Genomic DNA, 20,440 nt, shown 5'->3' with positions numbered 1-20,440 from the left:
GGGAGAAGTTGACAATTGGAAGGATGTGGGGAAGAAGGTCCATAGCGGCGACCAGACGTGCTGGAGTCGCCATTGCAGAGCGGCGAGGGCCTTTCTGCCCCTCCCCCTCCTTCTTCTCCTCCTCTTCTTTTTCTCGCTCCCCTCGTCTGCGCCATCGATTATTTCCGATCACTGTGCCCAGACTTAACCTTGTCTATCCTCGTTACTGCTCCGCAGAGGCTCGCATGATGGCCTCAACCGACAGAGATACCTTGCCTGATGTGTGAGTGATACCTCTGTCCCTTATCCTACGATTATCTTCCCCCCCCCCCTACCTTCTCTTTCCGTGGAAAAGGATTCATTTGAGTGTAAAACATACATACTAAATCATTGGGCTCATCTGGAAACAGGGCTAAACCTACCAACTATCATGTCTCGCTTTTCGACTTGCAGCTCGAGGGCTCGTGGGGGTACAATGGTCTGCTGAAGATCGATACCAAGGTCACTCGTGCTACCAAGGAAATTGTGTTGAACGCCAAGGAGATTGAGGTCCAGAGTGCCGAAGTATTGGGAAAGGATGGTTCGTTTTTGAAGCATACTTAGAAGCACCCTGACGGTGTCATTGAGCCTGGCCACGACTGACCATTTGTCTTTTCTTTTTTTTTTTTCTTATGCAGGCACTGAGCTGGCGAAGACTTCGGATATCACCTACGATAAGGAATCCGAACGCGTGTTCCTGAAGTTATCACAGGAAGTTGTGCCTTCGGATGTTGTCCTATCAATCAACTTCACGGGTACCATGAACAATGCCATGTCGGGCTTTTATCGATCCAAGTACACGCCTGTGGGGGAACCAGCTGTGGATACTCCCAAGGAAGACGGTTTCCACTACATGCTGAGCACTCAATTTGAATCTTGTGACGCTCGGAGGGCCTTCCCGTGCTTTGATGAACCGAACCTTAAGGCGACTTTTGATTTTGAAATAGAAATCCCTAAGGGTCAAACTGCTCTCAGCAACATGCCCATCCAATCCGAAAGGGAAGGAAGTCGCCCTGGTCTGAAGACTGTCACGTTTGAGAAAACACCCGTGATGAGCACTTACGTGAGTACAAAGCCCTCCCTACCCGTCATAATCAACACGGTTGACAAATTATTCCGTAATGTAGCTACTTGCCTGGGCAGTCGGTGATTTCGAATACGTTGAGGCCATGACAGAGCGCAAGTACCAGGGCAAGAGCATTCCTGTCCGGGTTTACACCACTCGGGGGCTTAAAGAGCAGGCTCGCTTTGCGTTGGAATGTGCCCACCGGACTGTTGACTACTTCTCAGAAATCTTCGAAATCGAGTACCCACTCCCCAAGGCTGATCTATTAGCCGTGCACGAGTTTGTGAGTGGCTGAACCTTATCAATTACGGTGAAACACTGAGGGAAACCTGAACTGACTGGAATTTTATCAGGCCATGGGAGCCATGGAAAACTGGGGATTGGTCACCTATCGGACCACCGCTGTACTTTTCGACGAAGGAAAATCAGACAACCGGTACAAGAATCGAATTGCCTACGTGGTCGCGCACGGTCAGTCTTCCTGGTTCAATCTGGTCGAACTAAGTTGTATCTAACATATCGCATCACAGAGTTGGCTCACCAGTGGTTCGGTAACCTAGTCACCATGGACTGGTGGAATGAGCTCTGGTTGAACGAAGGATTTGCAACCTGGGTTGGTTGGCTTGCAGTAGATCACTTCCATCCGGGTAGGCGTCATTTAAAACCCGCATTATGACCCAATCTAACACTTTAGACAGATTGGAACGTCTGGTCTCAGTTTGTCGTACGCAATTCCCGAGGTAAAGGATTTCCCCCTTGCAGATCCCCATTAACTTTTTTACTAGGCTGAGGGTGTGCAACAAGCATTTCATCTTGACTCGCTACGAGCCTCTCACCCTATTGAGGTGCCCGTCCGGAACGCTCTCGAGGTGGATCAGATCTTTGATCACATTAGCTATCTGAAAGGAAGCTCAGTAATTCGCATGCTGAGTGTCCATCTTGGCCGTGAGACATTCCTCCGGGGTGTCGCTGATTACCTCAAGTCTCATGCATACGGTAAGAAGAGGATAATGACAAAGATATACATAGCTAGATGCTGATCCCTGACCACAAAGGAAACGCAACCACCAATGATCTGTGGTCGGCTTTGAGTAAGGCCTCTGGTCAAGATGTGCACGGATTCATGGTATGACCCATCCGATCCCCTCTCCAAGGCTTCATGGGTGTTCATGGAGAAACCAAGCTCTGACGACATGCTACAGGATCCTTGGATTCGCAAGATTGGCTTCCCGGTCGTTACCGTTGCAGAGGAACCCGGTCAAGTTAGCGTTCGTCAAACCCGATTTTTATCTAGCGGAGACGCGAAGCCTGAGGAGGATGAGACGACCTGGTGGATTCCTCTGGGAATCAAGTCCGGCCAACAACTGGCTACTTTAGATACCCGGGCCCTCACCCAGAAATCCGACAATGTGCCAGGCATCGGAGATGATACTTTCTACAAGATCAATAAAGATCTGGCTGGTTTCTACCGCACAAACTACTCTCCTGCTCGCCTAGAGAAGCTAGGCCAGTCACTTAACCTGCTGAGCACTGAGGATAAAATCGGATTACTGGGAGATGCTGCTGCCCTTGCAGTCTCTGGCGAAGGCACTACACCAGCCCTGCTAGCCCTTCTGGAAGGGTTCAAGGCCGAGAAAAATTATCTGTAAGGGTCGCAACTGTCAATTGCATATATTCAATCCGTGCTAATTCTCACCTCTTAATATCCAGTGTCTGGTCGCAGGTGTCCACATCGTTGGCAAACCTTCGTTCTGTTTTCTCTCAAAACGAATCTGTGGCGGAGGGGTTGAAGAAATTCACCAAGGACTTGGCTGCACCGGCTGCACAGGAAATTGGCTGGGAATTCCAACCCAATGAGGATTATCTCACCGTTCAACTGCGCAAGTTGCTGATTGCCATGGCTGGCAATGCCGGGGATGAAAGGTAAGTTCTGTCTAATTTGCTCACAAGAAGTTCCACTGGCTGATAAAAACATGCAGTATTGTCGCTGAAGCCAAGAGGCGATTTGACTTGTGGGCCACTGGCCAAGACCGGAGTGCTGTACACACCAATCTTCGATCGGTTATTTTCAGCCTCAACGTGTCAGAGGGCGGTCGCAAGGAATACGATGCGGTTAAAGAAGAGTATCTACGCACAGATTCTGTTGATGGCAAGGAAATTTGCCTGGCTGCCATGGGACGAACCAAGGAACCAGCGCTTGTGAATGACTATCTGGACTTTGTTTTCTCCAATAAGGTGGCTATTCAGGACATGCACAGTGGTGCAGTGTCTCTGGCTGGCAACGCCAAAGTCCGACACTTGCTATGGGAATACATCAAAGTGAACTGGGATTCGGTGGAAGCCCGGCTGTCGTCTAATAATGTAGTCTTCGAGCGGTTCATTCGAATGGGTTTGTCTAAGTTTGCTGACCATCAGATTGGTGAGGATATTGCCACTTTCTTCCAGAGCAAGAATACGGGTTCCTATGAGCGTGCCCTGGTCATTATCTCTGATAACATTTATACCAACGCCTCCTACAAGGAACGGGACCAGGCACGGGCCCTTGAATGGCTGCGGGCTCATGGTTTTGCCTAAAGCAATACTTGGTACAGCGGGGAATGATGTGAAATGAAGTCCACCAAAAGAGTGAAAATCTTGGCATAGCTGATCACCTGCCAGGGGCAACTGAGGTTCGCACGAGGCGGAGAATGAGCATGTGTGCGGTGAGAAAGTCTCTTTTTTTTTTTAGTCCGACATGATTATCTACTCGTTCTAAGGCAATATCACCTCCAGTTCTAAAGAAGCAGAAATAAAAAGTAAGCTCAGATTGATAAACACAAATATATATGAAAAGTAAAAACGTAAAACATTTACCTAGGTACAATACATTCAAATGTTCATAGAAATATATATAAAAAACCGATTCTTCCAAGTAGATCTGGGCTTACACTAAGTAAACAAAGCGGTGACGGTAAAGGTGAAACGAAGCTGCGCATCAGGTGCGTATGCCCACCTGCACCTCCTATCATTCATTTCAGGCTCTCATCATTCAACTCCCCTCCAACTTGGAACCTCCTTCACCTCCCATCTCTCCTACTCTTTTCTTTTTGCTCATATTCAACTGTATTTTGGGTAACTGGATTATCTGTCCTCTTCTCTTCATCATGAATCCTGAGTGGTAAGCATTTGTGTTTCCTCGGTCGGGATCCAAGTCTCTCCCCAGTGTCCCATATTTGCTGTTACTGCAAAGCCTTTTTATGGACAGACACAAATTTGTGAACTTAGCTGATAATTTCATCTTCTAGAGTACTATCCCAGGTTGCTGAGTTCCTGAGTTCACCCCTTGGTTGCGAGTCTCCAAACGTCATCTCGCCGATCTGCCTATCCTAACTTCAAATACAAACAGATACGATTACCTCTTCAAGCTACTGCTCATCGGAGACTCCGGTGTTGGCAAGTCTTGTCTGCTGCTTCGTTTTGCCGATGACACCTACACCGAGAGCTACATTTCGACTATTGGAGTGGACTTCGTATGTGAACTCTCGACTCCGGTGGGGCTCCCGAAATGACATGCTAATGCACTCGTCGCAGAAAATCCGCACCATCGAACTTGATGGCAAGACTGTGAAACTTCAGATTGTACGTGAATATTCATATGGCGTGTGAGGAATATAGCTAACCGAAGAAAATTAGTGGGACACTGCTGGCCAGGAACGTTTCCGTACCATCACTTCGTCTTACTACCGTGGCGCCCATGGAATCTGTGTGGTGTACGATGTGACCGACATGGACTCTTTCAACAACGTCAAGCAGTGGCTGCAGGAAATCGACCGATACGCCACCGAGGGTGTGAACAAGCTGCTGGTGGGCAACAAGAGTGATATGGAGGACAAGAAGGTCGTGGAGTACACTGTGGCAAAGGTATGCCCTCCCCCTACCCTTTATATGTATACTCCCACGCAAAACATAAATTAGCCTTGATCCCTTGGAGATGAATCGTTTGTCGCTGACTCGTTGGGTTTCACGCGCGATATAGGAGTTTGCTGATAGCCTCGGAATCCCCTTCCTCGAGACATCCGCCAAGAACGCCTCGAATGTCGAGCAGGCATTCTTGACAATGGCACGACAGATCAAGGAGCGTATGGGAACAGCCACCGTCAACAACAAGCCCACTGTGCAGGTTGGCCAGGGCCAGGGTGTTCAATCTGGGTCGGGAGGCGGCTGCTGCTAGATCCATGCGATATGATGCTTCTCATTTGGCGCAATTTTACATGAATTGAAGGTTCTCGAAGCGATATGCCAGGTGTACTCGACAACCAGGCTCACCCCACACCCGGCATCGATCGAGGACTTGACGAGGCTTGAGGGTCTTGGATTTCTTCTGTCTTTAGACGGCCCTGTGTTCTGTCGTTCTGCGTTTGCTTCGTGATCATTGGTGTTTTTTTTTTTACTTTACTTTACTTTTCTTTTCTTTTCCTTTCTCCCCCTCCTGTTCCTCTTCTGCTTTTCTCTCTCCCCCTATCCTTCCATGGCCGCATATTGTTGAACTTTCGCTGTGGCATGTTCTACCTCTCTCTCTTTCTCTCCTCCCTACCTCTCTATTTTCTCTTTTTTCTTTCTTGTAGGTTGGATTCATCTCCTATGAATGGAATAATGGCGAGAATTTCTGTGTATCTGTGTGAAGTATATTATTCATATACGTAGTCTTTAGCATGTATTATCCAATTCTAGGCTCAATGTGTTCGGTAACATCGCTCTAGTCATGTGCTTTATGGTATATATTTCTTACTAAATCACATGCCACCGAATAGCTTGTCGGATGGGCGGTAAGGGGTCAACTCGAAAATTATGTACTGTGACATGTGTTGATTGAGTATTCGGTCAGTTCCGATAGTCTCCTGACTGTGGTACTGGATCATCTGTCGCATCGACCCCGGAATGTAGTGGAGTTGGGTATGAGCCGAGGTACAAAACCACTCGGCAAAACGTCATGAAACTCTCCTTCCCTCATCAAAGCCGATTCATTTCATCAAACTCTGCTTTTGATTCCCTTTCTTCAAACATCCCTCCGCTCCTTTCTTGATCTCCTCGTCCATTCAGTCGTCACTTACTTATAAGTAATTCGCCTTTATTTTGACCCCTACAACCATGTCCGAACGTCCACAGCAGAAGGCCGCCCCCTCCGTGGCTGTTCAGCAAAGTGATAACATTGCGCACGCTCTTGCGGGTGCTGGAGGAGGGGTCTTGTCAATGGTGCTGACGTAAATTATTCCACACTCCTCGCCCATGGGGCTCTCTGCTTACAATCATTATACGACAGATATCCCCTCATCACCCTGTCTACCAGAGCGCAGGTCGAATCCAAGCGTGCGCACTCAACCAATCTCGATGCCATTCGACGAATCGTTCAGCGAGAGGGTATATCCGGATTATATTCTGGTTTGGAGTCCGCTCTCTTCGGAATCAGCGTCACCAACTTCGTATACTATTACTGGTATGAGTGGACCAGGGCTGCTTTTGAGAAAGCAGCCATTCAGGGGGGGCGGGCTTCCAAGAAGCTTACGACCGTGGAGTCTATCATTGCGGGAGCAATTGCAGGAAGTGCCACCGTGCTGATTACAAATCCCATCTGGGTGATCAACACCCGCATGACGGCTCGCAAGTCAGAGTCGGAAGAACAAAGTCTACCAGGAGCGCCAAAAACCAAGGCATCGACTCTCAGCACCTTGATGGATCTGTTAAGGCAGGAAGGTCCCAAGGCTTTGTTTGCCGGTGTTCTCCCGGCATTGATCTTGGTGATCAACCCAATTTTGCAATACACTATTTTTGAGCAGCTGAAGAATATGGTTGAGCGTCGCCGTCGAATGACTCCCAAGGACGCGTTTTACCTTGGTGCATTGGGCAAGATTCTGGCCACCAGCATCACCTATCCATACATCACGGTCAAGAGCCGGATGCACGTGGCCAGCAGGGATGGCCCTAAGGAGAGTCTGAATGGAAGTCTCAAGAGGATCATTCGGGAAGAAGGATGGAAGGGCCTATATAAGGGTAAGTCAAATTTTTTTTTGAACAATTTCTTTTCTTTTTTTTTTTTTTTTTTTTTTTTTACTTCTTGACTCTTTCCCTGAGTTCCCGATATCCCTATTATTATTATTGTTGTTGTTGTTGTTGTTGTTGTTGTTGTTTTCTCTCTCTCTCTCTCTCAATCTTGGCTAATCTATAAATTTCCTTCAGGCATTGGCCCTAAGGTGACCCAGAGTGCCATCACAGCCGCCTTTTTGTTTGCCTTCAAAGATGTGCTATATGACACAATGATAGCAATGCGCAAGAAGGCTGCAATTCGCAAGTAAAGGTTTCATTTCTGCTAATAATGCAACCTTTCTGCGATATTCTTCTAGTTACAAGAGTTAAAAGAATCACGTTGACAAGGTCCTACACTTCTCTGGGGGTGATTGGTCTAAAGCAAAGAAAACCAATGATCGGTCATTTTGATCCAGAAAAGTGGCCATGCTCTACCACACGGTGAGATAGCATGTGTTTTTATACACATCTTACATAATAAACCTGGACTGTCAACGGCTAGTCCACAGAACTGTATATATCATAGTATGCTTTTATTACCACTGTTATTATAATTTCTCGTCCAAAAGTCCATCAACACTAGATTAAATTACTTGAATGCCTTATCTACAGACAGGTTCAAAATCAAAAGTAAATGGCATAGATGGTATCCTTGTTAGAACTACCAGTATACTACTAGTACATACTATAAATTGATTTCATTCTTATCAATAATCGATAACTGTTATCACCCAAGGCGGTCAAAACTACTCCGCGCCAAAGTGACGCGCGCGTTTTTCGCGATTCCCCAATTCCCAATTCCCAATTCCCGATCCCCAATTCCTAATTATCTATCCATTCACCCCCTGTTCTCCAACGGATTTCTCACGTCCCATATAATTAGTGTATGTAGTGCTCTATCCAATTTGGCACATAGCTCAATCAGTATTTGCTTTTTGAAATATCGCTGACCATCAAGATTAGATCCACATTCTGTCCCTCATATCTCAAATCCCACCGACTTGAAAACACCTTTTTGCGTGACTATTACCAATAGTCCAGTCAAATCCCATTTAAATACTCTCGGAGACTCATCCAAGAAAACTTCCGAGACGATCACGGATGCTGTCCCCTTACCCTCTTAGACATTTTGCTGTGAATTACGCCTTTGGAGTAAGCCATACAAGTGGGTTCGTGAGTGATGTCTCTGTCTCATCAGAAACTGCTGTGCCGAGTCAATAATCTTGACTATCTTGCCCGGTCTTGAAGAAATCACCGCGTGAGATAACCCTATCATCAATATATAACGTTTTTAAACTAATTTGTGGTGAATGTCCAGTAGTTTTGAGATCGCCTGCCTTATCACAAAATGCTCCACTGTCGACCTCGCGGTAGGGACAGAGGCCAACAATCTTCCTTCATCCCTGAATATAGCTCTAAGAACCTTGAGGAAGTTTCAAAAGAGGCCCAAAGATTACTTTCAGTTTTCACAAAGTCTTCAACAAATTTACCAGATGAGCAAGACTTGGGATTTTCGGATACTGTTACCCATGGCCATTCCGTGTTACATCCGGCAAGTGTCGATACGGCCCGGCGCACACCACGCAGTGCTCTAGACCCTCTAGAGCCAAAAGATCTGCCGCCTAACTGCTCTTCCTCCGAATCATCTACCACAGAACAAAATGATCAACCCGGTCCGACAGAATGTGTGGCTGTGTTGGATTCAAGTCAGAATGGGAGAGACGGATTACCAGTATCATGTCCACCCATTAATATGACCCCTCAAACGGGCTTGTCATTATTATCGTCAAACTCACTGGGATGGAGTGGTCAAATTCATCCTCACATTAAAAACCTGGACATTTCCTCTACAACCTCAAGCTCACCCCCACATCCCTCTGATTCACCCTTGCAAAGCCTCGATGACCTAGCTCCCAGACGTTCTGGTCGGGCCAAAAATACACCGAATACCTATAACGTACGTGTGTTGCTTGGGCTGGAGTTGAATGAGGCCTCCAGGAATTCTCAAGAGGTAGCCCCTCGAGTGTCTCGGGCGTCTCGAGCGCCTCGGGCGTCGCATGAATCCTCTCCTCCCCCGGATACTCTCCCGAGCTTCGACTTACTTAACAAAGACCCTACTCGCAGAACTCCTCTTATCAAGAAACTATTGTGGGATCGGGAATTGTGTGGTTGTGGTTCCAGCAAACGGATTCATGCAGATTTAACATCGGATATCAAACCCTGGAAGTCATGGAAAGGTGCTTCAGATGATGTAGTGGCTCTTGCTTGGTCTCCTGATTCCACCAAGTTTGCAGTGGGAGCGACGGCTCAACCTGACGAGTACAATCGAAAGTACAATTTACTTTTGGGTGACCTTGTCAATAATGAGCTACACGAGCTCCCAGACCACTGGATCCCTCGTCCCCCTTCGTCGACTACTACCGAGGAGCGCTTGTACACCAGCGTGGCTGATATGCAGTGGGCTGGTGACCGACTCTACACCGCCAGCTACGACAATACAGTCAAAATCTGGGATGTTGGTGCTCATAAACCTCCAAATTGCCTTCAAACATTAAGGCATAACTCTAAAGTGGTGGTGATGGCTCTTTCAAAGAAACACCCAAAGCTTATTGCCACTGGTACCGACTCGTTCCATCTATGGCATACCCAGGAAGACCAGGATCCCACTTGCGTGGATTTGTCCATTGTCCGGAGCTCTCGCCAGAAAGTCATTGACCTGGCACCAACAACTCTTGCATGGGGCCATACCGCATCAACGGATCATTTCTTAGTTGGTGGCATGGTGGAACGAATCGTGGATGAATACAAAGTCCCCCACTATGGCCATCTAGGACTATGGGCTGTAGGTCAGGGATCTGTGACACCACGCAAACTCAGCCCCGATTCTCAAAACATTTTTGATATCAAATGGCATCCATTCTTGCCTAAGTTTGCTGCTGCAACTACCTATAGCCAGGCAATGCGCCTCCCATTGAAGACGCGAACTGTTGTACAGGTGTACGACTACATAGATGATAATTTTATTGTCACTAGTCGTTTTCCCTGCCCAGCTGCCGATGTCAATGAAACGAGCTTTTGTCCGATGGATTCTACATACATCACAGCTAGCTGCACAGATGGTCGAACATATGTTTGGGATGTTCGTTGGCCCGGCAAAAACCTCCATCAACTTCGACACGGCGATCCTCTGCATCCGCTCAATCACCAGCAGCCTCGGGAGCTGACTGATTACGGAGTCTCCATTGCTCTGTGGGGAACGGCCATTGATCAGTTTTATACCGGTGGCTCAGATGGGGTTTTGAAACAGTGGGATATTCGTCGATCCCCCGAAGACGTGCTAGTGGCCAATATAGCCAATTTTAACGAGGGTATCACTAGTGGAGCCTTTTCGGACGACAGCTCTCATCTGCTCCTTGGGTTTCATGGCGGGGGCATTCGGGTACTTTCTTCCGGGCCTTGTTCAGACCCTGACATCGATAGGTTTGAGTTCAAGGGTGCCCCCGAACCTATGTCCGAGGAGATTTCTGGATGCGAGGCAAGTAGAGCACTTGTGGCTAGTGCAGAGATCGAACGGCATCCGATTTGGGGACCCGGGCAGGGATCTAATTATAAAGGCCCTTATGCTCGTTGGGCACGTGGCCTCGGTGAGGATACACCTCTCGATCAAGTGAAACGAATCCCCCTCAAGGATGAATACCAACTTCGTCAGCTTTCCGGGCCAAAGGTACAAGCCGAGAACAAACTTGACCAGAATGCAAGAAATGAGCTCCAGATGCAGAGAGATGTTGCTCGAGCACGGAATGTTCGGCATGATACATTGTCAGGGGATAAGCACAGGCCTGAAGGGAATAAGGACAGCCGGGATAAAGGTGGGGTAGCTGCAGCTGAGATTACAAGAAAAAGAAAAAGGACCCGAGAGGAGAAAGGGAAAGAGAAGCGAAAGAAGCAGTACCGTCCCCCAAAGTTCAGCGATGTCGAAGTGATAGACTTGGTTAGTGATTCTCCGGAACCCGAGTCAATACCTCGGCCAAAACGAAAGCCGTCAAAGCTTTGGTCTTCTAATGAAAATCTGGAAGATGGACTTGACGACGACTATTGGTGGCCAGATAGCGGATGCTATGACGCCAATATTTGTGATGATGATTGAAGGTCCAAGTGAGGTGACTGATATTGGGTGTATCATACAAAATGTAACATATGGCCACTTTATTGTTGGGCCTATTTTGAGTATGGAGCCTACCAGTTGACTAGTAGTGAACTTGGTTAATATAAAATACACAACCGATACTGGTTGTAGTATAATAATCTTCAAACACTGTATCTAAATGAAATAATCTGTTGTATAACTACTAGTACTATATACTATAAAAAATACCTTGAAAGGCAGAAACATTCAATACATGAAATGACGTTATGCTCTGCCACAGTGTGGCGCAGGGCATTGAGTCTTCTAGAATCAGGTGGGGACTAGCGAGTATATATGAGGTATACTTCCTCTCTTCCTACTCTTCCTTTCCCACATGTGCATACCTGATTATTTCTCCAAACCTTGACAGCTCATCTGGATTTTTATTTTGTTTCTTTCCCTCATCCACTTACCATCGAGATCCATCTTCTATCTTACCCTATCTCACCTACCATCTCTCTGTCCCGACTTGCTTCATGTCGGCTTCCTTCACGCCACCTTCCGGGCCTCCCCCACCTTCTGTTCCGGAGGGATGGAAGGCGCAGTATGACGAGCGATATCAGTCATGGTACGTTGGTATCCACCTTTTCTTTTGCTTCTTCCTGGCCCTCCCCCAAAATGAGAAAATAACAATTGAATTCGTCTCAGGTTTTACATTAACCTGGCTACCGGAAAGTCACAGTGGGAACGCCCCGAGCTACGACCTCCATCCACCGACGGAGGTTCCAGCGAACCCCCACCATCATACGATAATGCAGGCTCTACTGGCTCCGCTATACTCGCCAATGCGGGAGATCAGAAGAAGCCGCTGGCCTCAAATAACCCATATAACTCGACTAGTTCCTCGCGTGGCACTGGCAGTCCCATGATTGATGACGATGCCCGCCTCGCCGCTAAGCTCCAGGCCGAAGAGGACGCACAGGCTAGCAGCAACAGCAGCAGGGGTGCCGGAACCCCCGGTGCCGCTGCTGAATTTTACAGCGGGCAATCTGCACCCCAATCCACCGGTTCTTATGCTCCCAGGCCAACTTCCGGGAGCCCAGCACCAGAGGAAAAGTCTCGCAGTAGAGGATTCCTGAGCAAGTTGATGGGAAAGAGCTCCAGCAGCTCCCGCCCACCGCGACAATCGCAGCCTCAGTACGCCTCATATCCACAGCAGCCCCCACCGAATCCGAGGTACTACGGGCGATACCCTCCGCAACAGGCGCCAGGATACGGGTACCCGGCGGCTGGATATGGGGGATATGGAGGATACCAATCCGGGCCACCCCAAGGCGGGTACTATCAGCAGCCACCACAGAAACATGGCATGGGAACCGCTGGTGCAGCTGCACTGGGTGTGGGTGGAGGATTGCTTGGTGGACTTTTGATCGCTGATGTTGTGGAAGATATGGAAGATCATCATGATTATGATAATGGTGGAAACTATGGCGGCGGGGGAGATTATGGTGGTGGAGGGGACTATGGCGGCGGGGACTTTGGTGATGGTGGTGGTGGTGATTTCGGTGGAGGAGACTTTTAAATCCGTTGTTTATCCCACTATCTCCATGATAGATAGGCGTTTCTTCTTCTATTGTTTTGGATTTGCTCTCATGACATCATGAAATTTTATGAACTTCTGGCTGTATATGATGAGGTTATTGATCTCTGATAGATTTTGTAAATTCTGGAGAATTATCGTCTTCTAACCCATCTGTTGATTTATGGCACAAGGGGGATTTTAAATGCAGGAAATGTTGGTTTTCGATCTCAACAGCTTTCATTATCGACTTGGTGTAATTCTTTGAGCTTAATTGGTTATTGAACCTCCAAAATTATAGCGTCCTGACGAGATCAGATGTAGAGTAAGCTGCCCAATCAACGTCGCCGTGTTGCGCCACCCGTTTCACGACCGGTAGTCCCAGCTGAAGCAGTATCGGCATTGGCTATGGGACCAGATGAGGTACCTGCCATCCAGCCAGCCAAATCAAATCCACCTCCAGCAAGGGCATTGCTTGCACCTCCGGTCAAAGGTGAAGATCGTGAGTGCTCCTCAAATTCAGCACGCATTTCCGGATCCACTGTTTTAGTTAGTTGGGATTTGAACGAGCAATTAAACAACACAAGAAGGGCCAATCATACTGTTCTCCATCAGCTTCGGCATGCCAAGAGTGAAAGCCAAGGCAACAATAGCCAACAAGATCATGGGGTTCTTGACCAGACTCATCGGTGAGACTGTTCAATATGGAGATTAGCAAGTTGTTTTTTTTTCTTCTCAAGGGGAAGGGGATGTAATGATGAATTGTCTTATTCAGTCATTTATCGCATCACTCACACTTGGCGCGTTCCTCAAAGAAGTTCCTGCGACCCACAAGCTTGGCCTCGACAGTGACATCTGATTGTGTCTTGCGAGTCGCATCAACAGTATATTTCTCCGCACCACGGTTATCCCACGGGTTTCCGCGGAAGGTCTCCCAGACTCCTAGGACCGAGCCATCGGCGGCCACGTCGACGCGGTAAGGGGCGAAGATGAATTCGCTAGAACGGATGTCCAACAGGTAGGACTCTTGCCGAGCGGGAATATCATGGAAGACCAAAGTTGAGGTGTGAGAGAGGGAGGCGGTTAAAAGATGATCGTTGCCGGCGGAGGGGAGCGTGGTCAAAGTGGCATGGGTGGATGCGGGGAGGCCATGTGGGTTAGGCAGAAGATTTGTGACAGGGATTGTAATTGTCAGTGAAGCTGCAGCCAGATGGCAGAGCAGAAGAACCACCAGAAATAACATGGTGGACCTTGAATTTTTTGGTATGGGGAGAGATATGTGGAGATATGGAGTGGTGCTTCCGATGTTATTATGAAGGCGTTAGCGTATATATGACTAACCATTATAATATTAACTAACTTAGCTCGGATCAGCTGTCAACTGGCATGAGGAAGTCACGTGAAGGGAACAACTGGTGAGTTAGAACTTATGTCACATGACAGGATCCTAGAGTACAATTATCAATTAACAACCATCAATCATACTACTAATACTAGCATGGTTTAATGGTAAGAAAGAAAGGGAATTGAAAAAAAAAGAGAGAGAGAGAGACAAGTAGAAAAATCATTACTCCGTACATGTTTGAATATCGTACTACGTATACCACCACCAATCGGAAAACCCCCCAAAGATCTCGGTTAGAAGTAACGGCGAAAAGCCGAAGGTGGCCGGGACTCGGTCCCACTGTGGACATGTCGGGAATTGAAACTGGGGGAGACCTTTTGCTCTACGGAGTAAATGGAGTCCAAGGGGAAAAAAAGACTGGGGAAAAAAAAAAGACTCCAAAAATAAGGATGTTATAAGCCATGTTATATAGATATCCGTACATATGTAACAAATTCCATTTAAGTTGTACATAAGTACGCCTAATGCAACTCTTTCCCACTACATTTGCCGCTATACTGAATTCTCTCAAATCCGCCTTCCAGAGTCACACTAGACCAATTCCTTCGGCTAAGGATGACAAGCGCCTCTAGCGCTGAAATTCTAGAGTTGAAATAAATAATGAAAAAATGAAAAAAAAAAAAAATATTAAAAATAATTCATAAGCCAAATTATCCCTCATTTATATCGAAAAAAAAAGTACCGTTTCCTCCCGAAAGAATAAAAAAGACTTAGACTAGACAGACTAGAAGCCAGGAATGAGGTAAAAAATAATCATCCATGGTTCCAAACCTCGTAATCCTTCTTCCCTTTTCCTCTTTTCTTTTCCAAGTGATCACTTACTCAACTCGAACTTCGTTTAATTTCTGGTTCCTGTAAAATTGTTACCTTTGATTGGTTCGATCCTCCCTTCACTTTTCCCCTCTTTACTTTTATTGCCGCTCCTTGCGACTTCTCTTCTCAACCCCCCCCCCCCTCTTCCGCCCCAAACCATATCACGGAGGAAAAGAAAAGAGGAACATCATGGAGCCACAATCGGCCATGTCGTGGTCCGAGCAGCTTCATGAGAATACTCTCATCCCCGTCCCCGGGGAAGATGAATTCTCCAATTTCCTCGAGTTCGACATGCACTTCTCCGACATGGAAGGGCACGGACCAGCACATTCCCAGATGCAGGAGCAACATTCAATGGGACACCCTCCCACCACTACTGCGCCCACCACTATGGCCTCAGATCCACGATCGCATCCTTACCCTACCTCCATGGAGGGGCTCGCAATGGATTTTTCCCACCATACCACCCAGTCGCAACCCTCCATGCCATACGCCTCCACTCCCAGCATGACCCCGGGCTTCTGCGCCCAGGATGCCTCACATATGTCACAACAGTCAGGCCAACATTACATGCAAGGCGCTCCCATGATCCCACCTACTCCAAATAGTATCGAAATGCACGGCAATGCCGTCCGATACTCCCAACGCATGGATGACAACCCGGAGATGTATGATCATCGATATTCACGCGTCGAGGATCAGGTATGTATTAGATTTGATGTACCTAACCCTTTTTCCCCGGGCCTCACTTGCTCACCAGGTCGCCAGGCGCTGTACACTCCTCTCGTCTCGCCTGCCATGACACCACTGGAGAATCAATTCCAACTGGACGGCTTTGCGGTTCCCGGGGAATATAGCATCACCCCTCTCACTTCGCCCGCTCTGGAGGCCCAGCCTCACTCCACCAATGGCTTCTATCACTCAAGACATATCTCAGATGTCGGTTTCGTCGCCAACAACGTCGATCCTCATTCGCTCCCGGGCACTTCGGCCCCCGGCTCTCCCAGTATCATTCGCAAGACCAATCGCCGCCGAACCTCAACCGCTTCTCGCCTCTCTGGACGAAGCAAGGTCAAACAATCACCCTCTATCCGCGCCCAGACCCAGCGCAAGGGAAGACAGGTCCCCAATTCCGAGGAGTTTTACAATAGCCTGTCCCAGGAATTGAGTAGGCCGCAGAACAATGATGTGCGCTCGCTCCAGGCAAGCAGCACCGAAGGCTCCGGTCAGGATTCGGTTTCGCCTGAACCGCTATCAGAACCATTAATGCTACCCCCAGCGCTACCTTCGTCCCGAAAGTCCCCAGCCATCGCTCCCCAACCGGCACAACCTCCCAGTGCTGCCACGCCAGCCACCCTTATGCGCATTCAGCGGGCACAGCACACCCAAGACCCCTCCGGAAAATTTATGGGGCGAGCTCAACTAGAATACCATGACGAGACCATGGAAGACATCTCTCTGCCTGAGGCGGTGGCAACCTCGCAACCGCGCCCTAAGATCAATCGCATTGACACCAGCCTTCGGACCAACATGGCCAGCCCCGCTATTTCGGCGAACCTGACTCCTTCCCTTGAATCAAGGTCGGCCCCGCCAAGCGGGTCTATTGCGATCAGCCCTCGAACAGCCGCAATGCCATCTCCCAGTGGACCGATCCCGAAAAGATCAGACCCATCCAGGTCTTCCATATCTGGTCGGAAACGGCCGAGTGTATCTTCCACACAGGCCAGCCCCCAACTGCGACCAAAGATTAGCCCAAGTATCCAGCCCTTGATGCGCGCCGGAGGTAAGAGTGAATCCGACCCTTTTTTTTTTCTATTTGGTGAGGGAAAAATGAGTTTTTCTAACCACATGATTTTACATAGATTTTGCCCAAGATGCACTTTTGGCTTCCAAGTCGAACTATCAGCATATACTTGACGGCACATTGCCTTCGGGTGTTTCGTACCCAGAGACCTTGGCCGAAAATCTTAGCTCCAAGCGTACCAACCATAAATTGGCCGAACAGGGCCGACGAAACCGCATCAACAGCGCTCTCAAAGAAATCGAAGCTTTGGTTCCACCAGACTTTGTTCAGGCTCGACTAGCCAAGGAGGCTGCATTAACAGGGATCAAGCCTGGCGACAAGGAGAAAGACAAATCAGCCAACCAGGCTATCAGCAAGGCCAGTGCCGTGGAAATGGCCATTGACTATATCAAGTCCTTACAAAAAAGCCTTGATGAAACTGCTGCCAAGTTGGCCGCGACTGAGGCTAAGCTCGCCGGTTTCACTCTCAATGATGAGAGCAACACTCCGACGGCCAGCAGTAGCGAGGAGGTGGCTGGCAAAACCGACGGTCTTGAGTCGGAAGTCAAGAGTTCATGATCAAGTTGTACAACTCTTTTGTTTTTAATATTGTTCCTTTCAAAAGGCAGGGGGGGGTCCGAGGGATAAAGGCGGGGAGTCGATCTACATTGTATTTTTTGGATGGAAAAAGAGATCGGACACCCTGGGATCTTCATCGACAGTTTCGCTAACTGGATGAATGCGTAATGATCAATTCTTACTCTGATTTGTTATGTTGCTTTTGCTGGACAAGGGGTGGGGGCGGAGGGTTTTTTTTTTTTTTTTTAAAGCGTTGGCGTTGATGTCTCTTGTTTATCGCTAGGTGGTTATATGCTACCCCCCCCCCCCCCCCTGTTTTCCTCTTATCTTCTTCTTATTTATTCTTAAGAGTCGCATATCCAGATACATAGAGCTTGTTGGCATTTGCATATACTATATTACTGTTTTGACTCAAAATTTGGAATGGATTATGTAGAGTATATTACATGTGGGTGGCATTGTACTCGTACTATTGTAAACCGGTTTCTTTTTTTTTTGCAGTGCGATGATGAGCAGTGCGATGATGAGCGAATGAAAACTGTAAACTCCTTTGAATGCTGACCGGATGGATTTCGTCGCTCGTGAAGCTGTACAGATACAAAGAAAGGGACCTCGTAGCTTCCTAGAAGCGATGGCTCCTTCTGTGTAGAGGAAAATGAATCAATAGTCACGGAACACCGCTACCATATCATCTAAGCGAGCCACTTCAGCCAACAATAAGGCTTCCTTATCTTTCCATCGTTGCAAGAGTTCCAACTCCTCTTCAGTGAGGTACTCCTCCTCATGACCCTTGACATCACTACGCTCGGTCTTCTCAAGGAAATCCTTAAGCCGACCTCGCTCAAATTTGATGCGCTGCAGAGTCCGCGACATAGCCTTGTATGTGTCCTCCAAAATACAGCTGCACACACGGTCTGGGTCATAATACCATAGGAAGATGGTCTTGGAAGGTTGGCGTTGTGCATCCTTGGGAACTTCCTGTAAATCCACAAATCCACCTGATTGCATGCTAGAAAGCGTTTGCCGCAGATCTTTGAAGGGAAGCAGGCTGATTTCCTGCAGTCGCTTCTCATCTAGTTTCCCCTTGGCATGAAGCACACGAATGACGCGGATGGCAACATCACCATACCTGGATTCAATCATCCGTTCCAGCTCCAGATGCCGTAATTTGCGAGCCAAGCCACGGAATCCAATCCGCCACTTGGGAACTCCATATAGTTCAACACACGATGTGAGATTGTGAGGAGGCTGTGAAAGAAGTTGAAGGTGTTGATTAATTTCCCAGGCTCGATTCGGTCCACTAGACTCATCGTTGTCGGAGCCTTCATGATCACCGTTGACCCCATTTTCCAAGGGTCGCTTCCCGCCTCGATTTACCACCTTTGATGATGACTCCAAGGGTGCAAAGGCTCCTGACAAATCTAGATTGGGATCAATATCCCCTACTATTTTTTCTGCGTCGATGGGGACAGTCCATTGCTCTCCCTCTTCGCGCTCACGGGGGATGTCGGTTGAATCTCGGCATCGAAGGGTGATGTATTCAACACGGCGAAGAAGGCAGTCATATACCTCTGCAGTTGCTCGGGGTGCATCCTGTTCGGCAAGACCAACAAATCTGGCGTTTCGCAATGCCACATCCAACTTTTCATAGTTAACGCGCACGACCTGTTCAGACTAGGGGGGTTTGTTAGCTTCCAGTCTAAAAGAGAAAAATTCCAATCAAAGGCCGGGGGAAAAGCTCTTACATCCATAGGGGTATTATCGAATTCGTCTTCATTTTCTGACCAGTGATCGTCCTGCTCGTTCGCCGTTTGATGCTCATTGCCTCCATTTTCTAACCGCTCTCCATTTGCAGAGTTCAGGGCATTGCGTCTGAATTTTCTTTTGATTCCTCGAGGAAGACCATTAACCATAAGTCCCTCGGAAAGGTCAGCATGGGTCCGATTGTGTACTAGATTCTGTATCTCAAGCGCAATCGTCTCTTGTTGTCTTTTCCCCTTCAAAGCTTTGATATCCGCACGAGCAGACACAGTGCGTTGTGCCTCAAGTATATTGTCGGAGGGACTCTGGAAGTGAGCGTCTCGAACACGCATCAAGTATCCATGAGATGCGAGAGCTTTGAGGGTGGCATGGAAAGGAGCGGGTTTGTGTTCTGGAACATGATCTCCATTGGTTTCGCCAGACGTATTCTCAAACTCCATATCGTCCTCCTGCTTTTCTTCGTTGCCATTTGCAATCCCATTTTGGTGAATGGGTGTTAATGACTGAAGTTCGGGAAGAGTTTCAAGGTGGCTGACAGATGCATGACCGAGGAAGAGGATTGCTTCCATGACTCGGGCAGCATATGGCCCAAGTCGGTCTTCCACCAAGTGGAGAATCTTACCCGAGCGAACGAGGTAGTATGCGGCATCGGGGTTTGATTCATAGTAGGTATTGTTATCTTCGAGGGAGGTGAAATAGTAGATGAGATGATGCTGAATCATGGCCGTCAAGCCATGGCGCAACTGACGATCAGTCAAGCGAGAATAGAATTTTAATCGAGGAAGAGAGAGCCGTTCATAGCGTTGAAGAGTCGAAAAGATGCGCTGTTAAAAACATCGAACCAATGATCAGCGTTTGCTCTGGACCTAGAATGAGACCACGACAAGGATATTTCCGCATGGAGATTATGTGTCATAGAGATATTTTTTTTTAATTCAAGATCACTTACTGCAAACAGCTCTCCGAAGTGATCCTCGATGAGGAGCGTACAGAGCTCCACAGCATGCTGTGCGGAGAGAAGGATATCAGTACTGATCCAAAGTCGGTAGAAGGATTTTAACGAACCTGAGACATCATCATGGCGAATTTAGAAGGCTTGCCAGCCTCCAGTCCTCACGAGGAACAATTGAGGTCACCGTGACAAGTTCATAGAGGGGAACTGGTATAGTTGCGAAAGAGTATTGCAGCGGGCACTTTTTTGCTTATCAGTCACGTGAAGGATCAGCTGATCCTGCATCTACGACCTTGTG

General features: G+C 47.9%; 8 protein-coding genes across 8 annotated transcripts; 6 read left to right on the top strand and 2 right to left on the bottom strand.

Moving 5' to 3' along the window:
- Positions 1-23: 23 nt before the first annotated feature.
- On the top strand, positions 24-3,658 carry N7466_004186 (M1 family metallopeptidase; the record flags this gene model as incomplete). Its single annotated transcript, XM_057163583.1, has 12 exons — positions 24-262; positions 390-559; positions 657-1,081; positions 1,146-1,367; positions 1,438-1,555; positions 1,615-1,731; positions 1,783-1,808; positions 1,870-2,080; positions 2,140-2,210; positions 2,287-2,729; positions 2,795-3,007; positions 3,064-3,658. The coding sequence occupies 12 exons, from the start codon at positions 24-26 to the stop codon at positions 3,656-3,658; spliced, it is 2,850 nt and encodes a 949-aa protein (XP_057022264.1).
- Positions 3,659-4,227: 569 nt separating this feature from the next.
- Positions 4,228-5,294, top strand: N7466_004185 (Rab family GTPase YPT1; the record flags this gene model as incomplete). Its single annotated transcript, XM_057163582.1, has 5 exons — positions 4,228-4,238; positions 4,470-4,593; positions 4,655-4,702; positions 4,757-4,984; positions 5,100-5,294. The coding sequence occupies 5 exons, from the start codon at positions 4,228-4,230 to the stop codon at positions 5,292-5,294; spliced, it is 606 nt and encodes a 201-aa protein (XP_057022263.1).
- A 917-nt stretch (positions 5,295-6,211) lies between these two features.
- Positions 6,212-7,413, top strand: pmp47 (putative peroxisomal membrane protein Pmp47; the record flags this gene model as incomplete). The annotated part of the gene is made up of 3 exons (XM_057163581.1): positions 6,212-6,324; positions 6,384-7,111; positions 7,298-7,413. The coding sequence occupies 3 exons, from the start codon at positions 6,212-6,214 to the stop codon at positions 7,411-7,413; spliced, it is 957 nt and encodes a 318-aa protein (XP_057022262.1).
- A 1,079-nt stretch (positions 7,414-8,492) lies between these two features.
- N7466_004183 (WD repeat protein) lies at positions 8,493-11,291 on the top strand (the record flags this gene model as incomplete). Its single annotated transcript, XM_057163580.1, has 1 exon — positions 8,493-11,291. One exon carries the CDS (start codon positions 8,493-8,495, stop codon positions 11,289-11,291), a length of 2,799 nt encoding a protein of 932 aa, XP_057022261.1.
- A 515-nt stretch (positions 11,292-11,806) lies between these two features.
- On the top strand, positions 11,807-12,852 carry N7466_004182 (WW domain-containing protein; the record flags this gene model as incomplete). Its single annotated transcript, XM_057163579.1, has 2 exons — positions 11,807-11,898; positions 11,979-12,852. The coding sequence occupies 2 exons, from the start codon at positions 11,807-11,809 to the stop codon at positions 12,850-12,852; spliced, it is 966 nt and encodes a 321-aa protein (XP_057022260.1).
- A 335-nt stretch (positions 12,853-13,187) lies between these two features.
- N7466_004181 (uncharacterized protein) lies at positions 13,188-14,092 on the bottom strand (the record flags this gene model as incomplete). Its single annotated transcript, XM_057163578.1, has 3 exons — positions 13,188-13,390; positions 13,452-13,544; positions 13,645-14,092. 3 exons carry the CDS (start codon positions 14,090-14,092, stop codon positions 13,188-13,190), a joined length of 744 nt encoding a protein of 247 aa, XP_057022259.1.
- A 1,164-nt stretch (positions 14,093-15,256) lies between these two features.
- Positions 15,257-17,429, top strand: N7466_004180 (phosphate-sensing transcription factor PHO4; the record flags this gene model as incomplete). The annotated part of the gene is made up of 2 exons (XM_057163577.1): positions 15,257-16,850; positions 16,930-17,429. 2 exons carry the CDS (start codon positions 15,257-15,259, stop codon positions 17,427-17,429), a joined length of 2,094 nt encoding a protein of 697 aa, XP_057022258.1.
- Positions 17,430-18,089: 660 nt separating this feature from the next.
- On the bottom strand, positions 18,090-20,270 carry N7466_004179 (uncharacterized protein; the record flags this gene model as incomplete). The annotated part of the gene is made up of 4 exons (XM_057163576.1): positions 18,090-19,103; positions 19,175-20,014; positions 20,140-20,196; positions 20,256-20,270. The coding sequence occupies 4 exons, from the start codon at positions 20,268-20,270 to the stop codon at positions 18,090-18,092; spliced, it is 1,926 nt and encodes a 641-aa protein (XP_057022257.1).
- Positions 20,271-20,440: the final 170 nt, after the last annotated feature.

Source organism: Penicillium verhagenii (assembly GCF_028828195.1).
Source record: "Penicillium verhagenii strain IBT 33310 chromosome Unknown utg000005l_segment0_segment0, whole genome shotgun sequence".
NCBI classification, from domain to species: Eukaryota; Fungi; Ascomycota; class Eurotiomycetes; order Eurotiales; family Aspergillaceae; genus Penicillium; species Penicillium verhagenii.
The sequence above is the reverse complement of the archived record's forward strand: the minus strand, read 5'-3'. Positions and strand labels throughout refer to the sequence as shown.